This window comes from Drosophila tropicalis, unplaced genomic scaffold (genome assembly GCF_018151085.1).
Source record: "Drosophila tropicalis isolate 14030-0801.00 unplaced genomic scaffold, ASM1815108v1 contig_761, whole genome shotgun sequence".
Taxonomy (NCBI): domain Eukaryota; kingdom Metazoa; phylum Arthropoda; class Insecta; order Diptera; family Drosophilidae; genus Drosophila; species Drosophila tropicalis.
The window spans coordinates 216,812-229,707 of record NW_027173249.1 but is presented as its reverse complement, the minus strand read 5'-3'; the positions used below and the strand labels follow the sequence as shown (position 1 = coordinate 229,707).

Here is a 12,896-nt window from a genome sequence, read left to right as displayed (position 1 = left end):
TTCTATTAAGCGCATACGAATTGTTTTTAGCTACAACTGAACTTCTCTATTATTGACCTTCAGAGAGAGAGAGAGAGAGAAAGCGAACTCAACTTGGGTGCGGCAAATTAACAACTTTTGGCTACTCACACACACACACACACACACAACCAAAAAAACAGGTGTAGAAAGGTGAGTGGAGGTGGCCGAGAAAGCTATATACACCACGATCATCATCAGCAACCACATAACAAAAGAAAGCTGCGGAATTTTAGCAATGCGGCCAACATGATGGCCAATGGCATCACTAGCGAAACCACCAGCTAGACAAGTCTTACGTACACACATACATACATCGGTGAAGTCTGAATCTGCACATTTTAGAGTGTATCAGCCGTAGCCAGTACGTCTCTGGCAATGGGAGAGAATTAAAAGAGAGTTAACCCAACTAAAAGAGAGCGAAATGCTTACAATTAAATATCAAATTAATAACAAAATTATAGCAAAATATGTTAAGTTAAAAAGCGAGTTTTAATGCATCGTAACACGCGCATCATTGTGTGCTGCATGCAACGCTAAGCTAAAACAAAAACGCTTCAAACAAAAAAAAAAATCCAACTGTACGATAATATCGAATACAAAACTAACTAATATTTTAACTGATATGGAGCTCCATCTCTTTTCTATACCCTTGCAAAAAGGGTTTATTAATTTTGGTCAGAAATGTCCGTCCGCCTGGATCAACGCAAACTCCTCCTAGACCGTAAGAGCTACAGAGCTGAAATCACTTTGCCCAATGTTTCGGCCGATATGGCAGCAATTGTGTATCTCGGATTCAGCCGGATCGGACCATATAGCTCCCATACAAACGCCAAAGTCACGAACAGTGACTTTTCTCAATAACTTCGTTATTTTCTGAGATCTTGTCGTGAAACTTAATATTAGAAAATTTGTTATGCTTATTAACGAATGTGCCAAATTTGATCAAGATTGGGTGACTATATCATATAGTTCCCATAGAAACGATCGGTCGAAAACAGTGACTTTGACCAATATTTTAGTTATTTCCTATGCTAAGATTGTAGGTCGTTCTTTCGCAAACTTTTGCCTTTTTTAGAAAAAATGTTTTGTCCACTTTAATAGCTATAGGTAAGGAAAGAGTTCCTAAAAAAATTTGCAAGGGTATACAAACTTTGACGCGGTCGAAGTTAGCCCCGACCCTCTGGTTTTTTTTATCTGATCTCTTCTTTCCAATTTCTTAAAGCAGAGTAACAATTTGTAAGTCATAGTTTTTTATCATTGGCCATGTAATATCTCAATTTCTCACTATCCAGATAAAATTCAGTTTATTGTGAAAGGCTCATCGATAGCAGTCGCTGTTTTGTCACACTTTTCACTTCATTTTACTTATTAAATTGAATAATGAGAAAATCCCAAGATTAGCGGAAATAGACTTTAGAACAAGACTTTTGAGTAAATGGCATACTAAACGTTTTAATTCCTTTCTATTTTTATTAATTGTTGATATTTTTGTTTTTAAGCTGCATTTAACTTTGTTTGAATTTTTATTAGACTTGTGTGATATTTTTTTATAACTTCCATTTTAATTTACAGTTATGTTGCACCACTCACTCACACACACACACACGCACACTTTTACACATAATCTCTCTTTATTTTCCTCTTGTTTGTCAGTCTCTCTTTTAGGTTTTCTTAAAGTTTTTCTCCTCCTCTCTAATGGTGGACGGTGTCCGAAAAAGGTTTTTCTTTGAAATGTGCGCGAGTCCACAGTATTTTAACTTGTTCATCAAGAGAAAGAGAGTGACGACAGTGAGGTGGTGATGGTAGTGGGCAATTGCCGTTCGGCAGTGAGTAGTAGTTATGGTGGATACTGGGCAATGGACGGTGGTGGGTAGTGGGAGTTGGGCGGTGGGCAGTCCGCACTGGGAAACCTGCTGCAAGCACGATTGCTGTGCAACTAGTTGGTCGGTCAGATTTGTGCTGCTTTTAGAAAGTATGTCAATTTAGAAATGCCGTTGACTGTCCACGGACTGCAACTACATCTACAACATATGCACATGGGTGTCCCACTAATCATTACACTAGATTGAATTGTAATTTTGTATTTCTCTTTTTTATCATTATTATTTATGGTAATACCAACCGCAGTTTTTAATTTGTGGTTATTGTTGCACTTTTTATTTACTTTTTCCGTTTTGTTCGTTTCTTAGAATTCGACGATGTTTTTTTTTTAATAACAACAAAAATCAACAAGAAAGATGTTAATAATACGACAAAAAAAATGCAAAAAAAAATAACAAATTCGGGAGTCACATGAAAGAAACCATTCGCGTCTGCTTGAAACAAGCGCGCCGTCGCGACTAACTTTAAAGCTGTTGCGCCGCTAACAATGTTGGGGGCACTGATGTCATTTCAGCTTTTTTCCGGCCAAATCCGGCTGTTTTGGAAATGCGATTGCGGGGGAAATTTGAAAACAGTGGGCAGCGGGAACTCTAGCTTTTTTAAGCAAATTTATATATATATATGTATATACATTTTTTTTAATATTACTTTTTCTCAATTTAGTGAGTTCTTTCTATTGCATTTGACGATTAGTACAATAAATAAGCTTAGTACAATAGGAAAATGTAGACGACACTATTAAGTTCTGGAACGATGTATTAAAATACAGGGATTCTGTGGGAAACGATCGGTTTAATGAATTGGCTTCAGTTACTCTGCAAATGCTGCCACTGCTTTGGTCAAATGCCGAAGTCGAGGGTTCTTAGCCAAGTTCGTTCAACGTCCATACGTATATTTAAATTTTTAAATTAGATATTAATTTATCTAAAATTTTATGTATGGATTGCGCCGTCTAAACAAATGCTGTTTTGATTACCAACTAGCTGTCTAACTTCAATAGAGCAAAGAGAATATTAGGCAAGCGATAAAGAATACATTGACAATATAGTATTATTGGATAATACATTTATTCTTGAATGAAAAAAAAATATATGAAAATCAGCCTTATTTCCACTTTTTTCCGGGCATTCAGTTTTCTTTAGCTGTTTTCTTGAATCGATTTAGCTGTTTTGGCCTAACAAAAAATGGCATCCCTGGTTGGGGGGCTCTGCGTTACTGCTACACGCAGAGAGAGAGAGAGAAAGAGAGCAACCAAATTATGGTGTGTATATTCGTGTGTGTGTGCGTATTGTGACCTGTATGGAGAGAGTAGACAGGGGGAGAGATTCAATTTCGTACAGACGCGTAAGCAAGTTTGCTGCTGACTAAATGGCAAAATTTTATGCCCTGAAACCAGCCAAGCAACCAAAGACGAAGCTTAACACATACGCGCGCATACACATACATACATACACACACACATACATATAGAGAGAGAGACAGAAAGAGCGTAAGTAAAAGACAGTTAACAGCAGTGGTGCTGTGCTTTTTGATAAGCAACAATATAAAACTGTATTTTGTTGGAAACACAAAAATTTGCAATTTCAAGAGAGAAAAAAAAGCTGAAATTTAAGCTGATGCTTGATCCTTGGCATGTCTTCTCGCTTTACTTTTCTAATTAATTTAAAATTTATATAAAGTAGGCATTTGGATTGTTGTCAAACCATTCTGTTAGCCGGCTCGTGCTGTGCAAAACAGACGTCACAAACCTATCACTCATCCAATAAGAATTTCGGTGCTAATTTTCCTGTACTTGTATGAAGATCCAATCATTAAATTTGCATTAGACAAGTTCATTCATGGGGTAAGGTAATTTTAGAAGCTTTAGAAGAAAAAAAATCGTAACAAGATAAAAAAACTGTTTCCAAATATATTTGTTCCCAATTGGACTTCGGAAAGAGCCAGATTTAACGGGAAAAAAAGCCAATTTGGCAACACTAGCTAACAGGCGACTCTTACTAAAACAACAGCAGTTTTGTTGCTGCGCAAGGTTTTAAGATAGCACAGGAAATAATATCTCACATCTGTATATACATATGTACATACAAATGTATGTATGTTTATGTGTATATTGTACCCATACTTGTGGGGCTGCGATACCTACATAACCTTAAAAAACCAGCAGCAACTCCCTTAAGTTCAGTCGAAGTAACGGCTCCAGCATACCCTGTAGGGCGACTAAGTCTTTGAATGCTAGTGAATTACAGTTTTTTGAAAGCTTTATTCGTAATTTGTCTAGTAAAAGGATGAATTGTACAAAAATTTTAAATTTTCTCTTTTCTTCTAGCCAAATATCGCATATCGAACCATTCAACCACGCACAGTGCTTCCAATTTATATTGTCCTTAGAAAATTTAATACATTTCTGTAATACAATTAAGATATATTATAATATACATATGTACATCCTTATTTCGAAAACGTTTTCAAAGCTCTAAAACACACTATGGATCTAAAAGTTGTATCTTTTCAGTATGATGAAGTTAGTAGTTTTTCTTTGTGCTAATCGGAAACAGACGAATTACCGACCTAATAATTTTGGTCTTCTATAGTGTCTGTTGGTATTAAGTTATATTGACCAAAAAGATATTAGCCTTCATATAGATAGAATGGAATATAAAACCCGAAGTCTCATAGTTTTTGTGACGCATTCCAATTTAGACTTCAATGTTGATTAGATTTCTGCAGGTCCTTGCATCGTCTCTAACACCGTAGTGTCCACAAAATCAGTCACCAGTTCCCATATCAAAGATGCTTATCTCAAATAAGTTTAAATATTTCATGAATGAGATCACTCGAAAAATAAATAAACAAAAAAGTTTGTCATATAAATTATTTTATGCTAAATGTGTAATTTACTACTGTGAGTGACTCTCTTATTCTGCTTCGCCTTCTATCTCTCTCTCTCTCTCTCAGCCTGGCTGACAATATATCAGTTATACCTAATTTGGGAATAACTTTTGTGTGTGTTTTATGATCGGCAGATGGCGCTGTTTCTTTTACTTTTCGTTAAGCCAATTAAGCTTAATCGATACTTGAGATTAACTAGCTCATACAATAATTGTATTTTAGAGTTTCCCTTTCAGAAACTCTTTACTCAATATTTGCTCAACTGATAAGAGAGAATAGTTTTTATCACCACTGATAAAAAGTAAACGTTCTCTCTTTGGGTTTGCTACTTCTCTTTTCTTTTACGTAATGTTCTAATTTTGGTTGTTTTGCGATCGTAAGGAGGTTCAAAAACGGTTGGGGGGAAAAAGCACAAATAGCCACGTTATCAACATTCTGACATTCTTTAAAATTCACATTTATAGCCTTGCAATTACACCAAAGCGCCATCTGTTGGCGACTGTACATACATAAATGAGTACATATATATGTATTTGGTTGCTGCTTTAAACCTTCAATTGTGTTATTGGTGATATGCATCTGTTAGCTCTCCATATCATACACACAAACACACACATACTCACATACTCGTCGCCCATTCACAGACTTACTCATAATCGAGTATACTAAAACTTCAAGGTTTCTCTCGCGACTAACATTTCTCATCAGGGGCACATCCAACAATAGAACAACGAAAGTTCTAGAAATAAGTTATTAGTTGGGAAGTTTCCTTTTTAACATCTTCTACACTATTGGTTTCAGAGAACCCCAGCCCGGATCGATCAACGTTTTAAACTAGACCACGTCTAGCAAAGAGAGTTAAATGTATTATTACACGAAAACCGCATTAACCATAAGCAACCCCGCTTGAAACTGACATTGAAGCTCTTCATTTATCAGAGATAGACGATAACCTCCTCTAAAATTATAAACACTCAAGTTGGATTCGATATTTTTGCTTTCTTATGAATTACTTCTGACATTCCTATGAGAACGAAGGCATATACAGTGTACGCAGGAATGCGCAAAATTATCCTTCATATGAAAATAACGCCAGAAACAATAATGCAAATTGTTCAATGGAACTACGATATTTACATTCACTTCGGATTAACGTCGATTAACAAGAAATGTATCAAATGATAAGAGAAAGAATAAGCCTCGTCATTTTCCATGCATTCTTATAATCGTATTATCAATAAGAATATATCCATACTGGGTGACTAATGTTGAGAAGGGATACTTAAGGGTCAAACTTGTTTTAAAAAATTGTACAACACATTGATAGATATGCACAAGTACATACACATAGAAAAGTTTGATGTTGAAATTTTATTGAATCCAACAATTTTGAATTAAAATCAATTGAATCTAAATAGTAAATGGATATGTATATGTTGGTATATATTCTGTACATAAATAATGTAGATACATTTTACACACACGCAGACACATGTATTATCTGCTTACTGTATTGTGTCTTGTGTTTTACAAAAACAAAAAAAAACCTTTTTCACTTTCAAAAGTCACAAAATAAAAAGTAAAGGCCCCCACAAATAAAACGAAAGAAAGAGACAGTAATTGTGAGTGGGAGATAGAGTGGGCCGAAGAGAGAAAGAGAAACCCGCAAAACCAAGGATAGACAGAGGGGGGATCACCACTGGGGTTGAGATCGTCGGAGGTCACCAATGACAAGACATGTCTTTGACCCACTAAACCTAAAGATGAAATGAGAGAAGTGCAGACAAGGGTTAAGTGAACGCCATGAATCATTTTTTTTACCCTAACGCATTTTGAATACAATAAATGAATTACATAGCATAACTTACTTGATATAAAACCTAGAAAAAAAAAAAGGAAAAGTTTTGTTTATGATAACAAAAAAAAAAAAGATATATTTTTAAACACAAACACAACACTTTTGCAAGAAAAGGAAAAAAATTAGCTAAGTATATATTGATACAACAAAAGCTCAGGCTCCTATATAAAGCCTGGCCTTCTCTTTTCTCTCACGCTCTCTTCAAAACGCACACACACTCTCTCTTACTGTCACGTTTCAAACCGTGTTTTTTGTTGTACACTGCACTGCACGTACCGAAAGTCAAATGCGGAATGAAGCTATGAAAAATGAATGCAACAGGCGCGAGAGAGAAAGAGAGCCAGAGAAGCCGACCGGCAGCACAATGGAGAGAAACGTAGTAGATAAGTGAGAGAGAGAAAGAGAGGCAGCAGCATCAAAAGATCACTGAGCGTAACCAACAAGTGTCTGCACATCAGGTGGCAACTCTCGCACAGGCAAAGGCTCCAATTCAAATTTCGAACGTTTTTTAACGACTTTTTTGTTTGCCTCTATGTTTCTTTTCATCTTTCTCTCGTTACGTAACAAACGTTAGATGATGATGCCTTTAAAACTCTCTTCTCTACGCCCCGTTGCCTTTAACTCTGCGCCCGCTTAACTAGTCAAGCATAAAAAACAACAACAATTCGTTTTGGGGTTAATTAACATTTTAAAAAAAAACGGTACACACACACACACAAAGACATACACTTGTTGCGTGACAGAGAAAGCCCCATTCCTCCACCCAAACATTTGAAAATGCAAGTCAAATAAGATCCAAATATATAAATAATATTCGATGACGTCAGTTCTCAGTCGCATTTCGTTCGTGCAAATTCTGTTTCTGTGAATTTCAATGCCAAAAAAAGTACACACACACACAGAGAGAGAGAGACAAACACATATATGTACAAATATGCATATACAACAGACTGTAGAGAAACAGAGGCTGTTCCCAGAGACGTAGAGATGAATCAGAATTCGTAAATTGCACGACGATATTTTTTGTAGTTAACTTTAGGACGCTATTGTGGAGAATACTCTTCATATAGGCACACATTTGTACATATGTATATGTACATACTTCAAAGATCAAAATATTTTCTTCAGATGACTGGCTATAAAACAAGTTTCTTTGAATATGATCGACAACTGCACTTATCGGCGGCATCACGCACTCATCTCTAACCGCAAATGGCTAAGTTTGGGTGCTGTTGACGCTTGCTCTTCTACCTGTGTCTGCCTGTTCCATTCGTGTCGCTGCTGTTATGTCTGCTTATTTTTGCTCAGCGCGAACATTGTTCCAATAAATGAAACAAGAAAAAAAAAGAATCCGGGGAACTGCCTCTTCATGGAGTCGACAACAATACGAAAATTTCAAGCTAAATGGCAACACTGGCAGATAAAAACTGGTTTCGTATGCCATAGAGTACCAGAGAACCAGAGACAAAAACAGAGAGAGCGGAAAAGGGGACTCGTGAAATAAATGCAAAAATATGTATGTAAATAAATCTGTCCAGAATTGGAGAAATGTGCTAATTGAGTAGAAATGAGAGAGTGTCTTACAGTCCGTAAAGTACAAACGATAAATCAAATAATGAATGAATACAAACGAATTTCCACACACGACGACAGTGAGAGAAAAAGAGAGCGAGCCATTGGGGAGAGTGGAAAGAGACATACATAAGTAGATAGAGATAGCAAAAACAAAGTGTAAACAAAGCGAAGTCAGCCGCCACAGCATCCGCTGGCAGCAATACCAACCAAACGTAGGCGTCAAATGTCTCTGGTCCAAATAGAATTGGGCCAAGCGCAACTAAGCAATGGACGATCAGGGCATTGAAGAAAGAGATGGAGACTGCAATTAACAAAAATCCAAACTTCAGTAGGATGAGTAAGCCAAGCCTACGTGAAGGTGTTAGCCTAATTATCAAATTCAATTTAAAACGAAAATTACTTAACTTGACATGTTTTGTTTTTTTGGCTTACCTACATATGTACAACTACAACAATTATGTTTATATGTACATGTACATATGTAAATATGTATATTTAATGACCAATGTCTTAAGGTATTTCTAATACCTCACCTCCCATCAAAAAATAATACCGTTGCTCTTGAGAAGATCTAAAGCTATACAGTGCCATCTTAGTGGCAAGATTTAAAAAGTTGACAAATCACACAAAGAAAACCAGAAATCAGAACAAGTCGAAGAGAAACGCTTAATATTAGATACAAAAAAAAAAAAAAAAAAAAAAACCGCCTTACACAGATGCTAAAGCATCGATCTTAATATACCCATTGAATTTAATTTCCTACAGAGAAGGTAAGCTTTGCCTTAGCAAAGATCGTATTTGAAATTAAACTCCTTTGAGTGTTTAAGCATTATCCAGTGTGTACATAAATGCTCAAAAAAATCTAACTTATTACACCCTTTATGACTGCAGTGTTTTACAGGGTATACAAAAGAAGAAATTTGGAATGGAATTGGAAAAGAATTCTAACAGCTTCTCAATAATAATAGCGGACCATCCGCTTCTTCTTTCGCTGCCTTTTACGCTTACGCATTATTCTAACTGCTCCTGAGCAGAGCAGAGAGGCTACTCTTTAATGCTAATGAGATAATGGAAAAGAAGTTAGAAAGAGTGCACGTGTGTGAGTGAATGTGTAAGTTGGTCATGTGTGTGTGTGTGTGAATGTGACAGAAGAGGAGACATCTGATAAAGACGGAAGTTAGAGGCAAAGCAAAGATAAAAAAAACTTGCTTGGAAAAACTGGGAAGAAAAGTTGTGGTGGTTGTTGGTAGGGGTCAGCAAAAGAAAAGAAATGAAAACGACGCGGAAGGCAGTTAGATTTGAAATTGAGGATGAGGTGAGATGACAGCGGCTGCAATAATTTTCGCACGCTCCATGATTTATGAGGCAGCTGCAACAACAGCGTCAAACAAAACCAAGCATGAAAAGTCACCTAAGAGTTATGTATAAACTCTGACATTTTGGCAAGGCAAATCAAATATTTTAATTCATTCATGCATACAAATGCCATATACATACATACATACGTACATATTTGATTTTTATATTTCTAAGAATATTACATTTTATTTTTCGTTTTTTGGTTTTTTTTTTTTTTCAATATTATATTTGTTCTCCCTTTTGTTTTCTTGTGCAAGGCTCAGGCCGGTTAATGACTCACACTCAAAGCCGCTCTCTCTTTCACTCCTTGGCAATGACTGGTCTACCGGCATTTCAAATTGTTCACTCACTCACCTAAACTGTGATCATAAGAACTGACATTCGCACTAACCTATACACTTGATAGTTTCTGTTTGTAAAAAAATACACACCAAAAATGTTGAATTCCATATAATTATTATGAATTTTACACTTTGATATATAGTCCGTTGTTGCTGAGCACACAAAAAAAAAAAACAACACCGTCTTGCATTTGCCGGTGGCCGCTTTTGTATGCTAAAACGAGATGGCTAGATTGAGTTGAAGTCTTTGTGTGGTGGCGGCGGCTTGTTGCGCGTATTTTTGCTCTCTCTCTCTCGTGTAGCGGAATTCAGTTGACAATTTTATTCCTTTCATCTTTTTGTAATGTTTTTTTTTTTTTTTTTGCTATTCTTTAACTTACTTTGAGCTTGGTTTTTCGTAGGTTTTGCTAGCGGCTCGCAATCACTATTTTAACAACTCTTAACGTTTTCTTCCAATGTGCTTTATTTCCCTTGTTTTTGTCGTAAATGCACAGAAATTGTTAAAAAGTAATCAAAAAAAAAAAACGCAAAAAAAAAAAGAAACGAATAGTTAGTAGTGCTGCAAAATATCGCAGCAGTATCGATATTTTCGAATCACTAAATATCGAGAATTTAGATGGTGGGAGCCGAAAAATAGTGGGAGTGAAAAATATCGAAACAAGAAAAAAATACCAGGAAAAAATACCAGAAAGATGTGGTCTCGAATATCAACGCTGTTTATGTTGGCTCCAAATTTAAAATATAATTTTTCCTTTTTCCCTGGTTTTCTTTTTTTAAACTGATTGGATTAAAACAGTGAAAGAGCTCTCAAGTCAGTGCACTCTGTAGTTTCGTGTTGAACTTTCTGTCACCAAAATTTATTAATGAATATATTATACGTAGGCTTCTGGTGAAGGTTTTTTTTGTTGTTAGTTTTAACGAATAACATTAAGATGACCCATATAGTAATTGAAAAACTACTACAAGAGTGCAATTGCAATTAAAGTAATATATATTTGTTTTCTTTTTTTTTTTCTTTAATTTTATAAGTACTATACAACTTGAGAGTTATACACAAACATGCCATAGAATATTTATTTTATAAATAGAAAAGATACAAAGACATTTGATGTCACAACAATTTGATAAATTTTGTTTGTTTTTGGTAGCTAACTTAAGTTTGCAAATGATTTTGTACTAATTTATAGAGAAAATATGAAACCTAAATGTTTTACAAATTGACAGACTAATTGGCATCTGCAGTCGCTGCTGCAGTACGTACCAGACGCTCTCGACTCTCTTGAGGATTGAGCAACACCTTCACCAAATGCTCGACAGTGGGACGTTCGGCAGTGCAAAAGACTTTCATACCCAGGGCCTCCATGGCTCGCCTAGTACTTGGGCCAATGGCCACCAGTTTCCATTTATCCAGCGGTATCTGCCGTGTATTGAAATACTCATAGACACAATTGACGCCCGATGGCGAGAAAAAGGCCAAATATTCAATATTATCGGATGCCTGGACGAGGGCCCGTTCTAGAAGCTCACCCAACTGGGGATTACATTTCGTTTCATACACCTCACAGGCATCCACGCTGAAGCCATTCTCCGCCAGCTTGGAGAGCAAAGTATCCGTGGCCAAGTTCCCGCACGGCAAGAGCATCGGCAAATTCCTTGAACCATCGAATGTGTCCACAATGTAGTCACCCAGATTCCGGGCATTGCCCGTCTGTTTGCCATGTGTGAACAGCTGTTGTAATGTGCTCAATGCCAGATTATGGGTAACCTCGCCGACAGAATAGTTATGCAATAGCTTCCATCCGCCAGGCAATTCACCTAATTGCAATGCCTCCGATACGGCCTCCACACAGCGCGGACTCGTAAATATGATTCCGGCATATTTGTCCGGATTCTGCAACTTTCGTTGCAGCTCATCCAAATTCTTGAAACCAAAACTGAGAGTGGGTATGAAGATCGGTTGGAAATTGTGCGCGTTGAGCGTTTCAGCATAGATTTCGGTACTCTCCGATTCCGATTTGAATATAATCACCGTGCGTAGCGGACGACTTGTCATCTTGATTGAAAATGCGATTTTAATTTAAATGTTCAATCTCAGTCTCTCTCAATTGGCTCGATATCGAAATAAGTTTCCTGCTCTGCTCCACCGCCTCCGCCTCTGCTCCGACCACCGCCTGACACCTTCACTTCGCCTGGGGTCTGGCAGTGACCGAAAATATTTGTTGCATTTACTTTTAGATTCTTGCACTCCTTTCTTTGCTCGTACCCAAAATTGTTGTTGTTATTGTTGCTCTGTGTCGTCTATTGTTCTTGTTGTTTGTTGTTTTTGCCGGCTTGTCCGGCAATCGCTTAGCGCAAATATCGATAAGTTATCGGCCACAGTGGTTCAAATGGTTAATTTTTTCACCAGTTAAACATTAAAATGTCCAACTTAATGCAAAATAAATAAAAATATTTAACTGGTTCTGTATTATCAATGCATTAAAATTATTATTAATAGCACATTGGTAACTTGATTATATAAAAAAATTTGTGTCCATTGAAGGTATACGACACGCTATTCCATTTTCCAATGTTGATACGGTAGAATCCGGTTATAACGCATCCGTCCGGTTATTATATACAAAAGGGCCTCCGTTTAGTACGTATCCGTGACTATATTTTTCAGAATTCAACCGGATATTACGATGTTCCCTAAAAAAATTCATGAAAATAATGCAAAATTAAGTAAGTCGTATTCCATGCACCAGTAAAACAAATATATTTTAAATTTATAATAACAAATGTATTTACTAAAAATTCTGTTCACTTGCTTTTTACAAGCATTTCTCAGTATCTCGCTCACTCAAGCACCCTGGCGCCGCCACCAGACAACGGCCAACTCCAACAGTACGGAAAAATGTTTACATGGATAATATAATATGGATAATATAATAATTTATGTTGCTGGATATAAATGACAAGTTTAAGTATGC

At 36.5% G+C, this 12,896-nt stretch overlaps 2 protein-coding genes across 7 annotated transcripts in view; both read right to left on the bottom strand.

Moving 5' to 3' along the window:
• The window catches only part of Moe (Moesin), a 31,355-nt gene extending 20,874 nt beyond the window's left edge, over window positions 1-10,481 (bottom strand). For 2 of the 6 annotated variants that reach the window (XM_068293437.1, XM_068293443.1), the window contains exon 1: window positions 10,305-10,481. The gene's annotated coding sequence lies outside the window, so the exon portion shown is untranslated. Of the gene's footprint in view, window positions 1-2,143; window positions 2,328-6,659; window positions 6,790-10,014; window positions 10,034-10,304 lie in introns of those variants that run through there. The other 4 variants (XM_068293444.1, XM_068293440.1, XM_068293439.1 and 1 more) reach the window with 4 other exon arrangements.
• Window positions 10,482-10,971: 490 nt separating this feature from the next.
• Window positions 10,972-12,276, bottom strand: Uros1 (Uroporphyrinogen III synthase 1). The gene has a single exon (XM_068293449.1). It carries the CDS (start codon window positions 11,975-11,977, stop codon window positions 11,150-11,152), a length of 828 nt encoding a protein of 275 aa, XP_068149550.1. The 5' UTR covers window positions 11,978-12,276; the 3' UTR covers window positions 10,972-11,149.
• Between the last annotated feature and the right edge of the window lie 620 nt (window positions 12,277-12,896).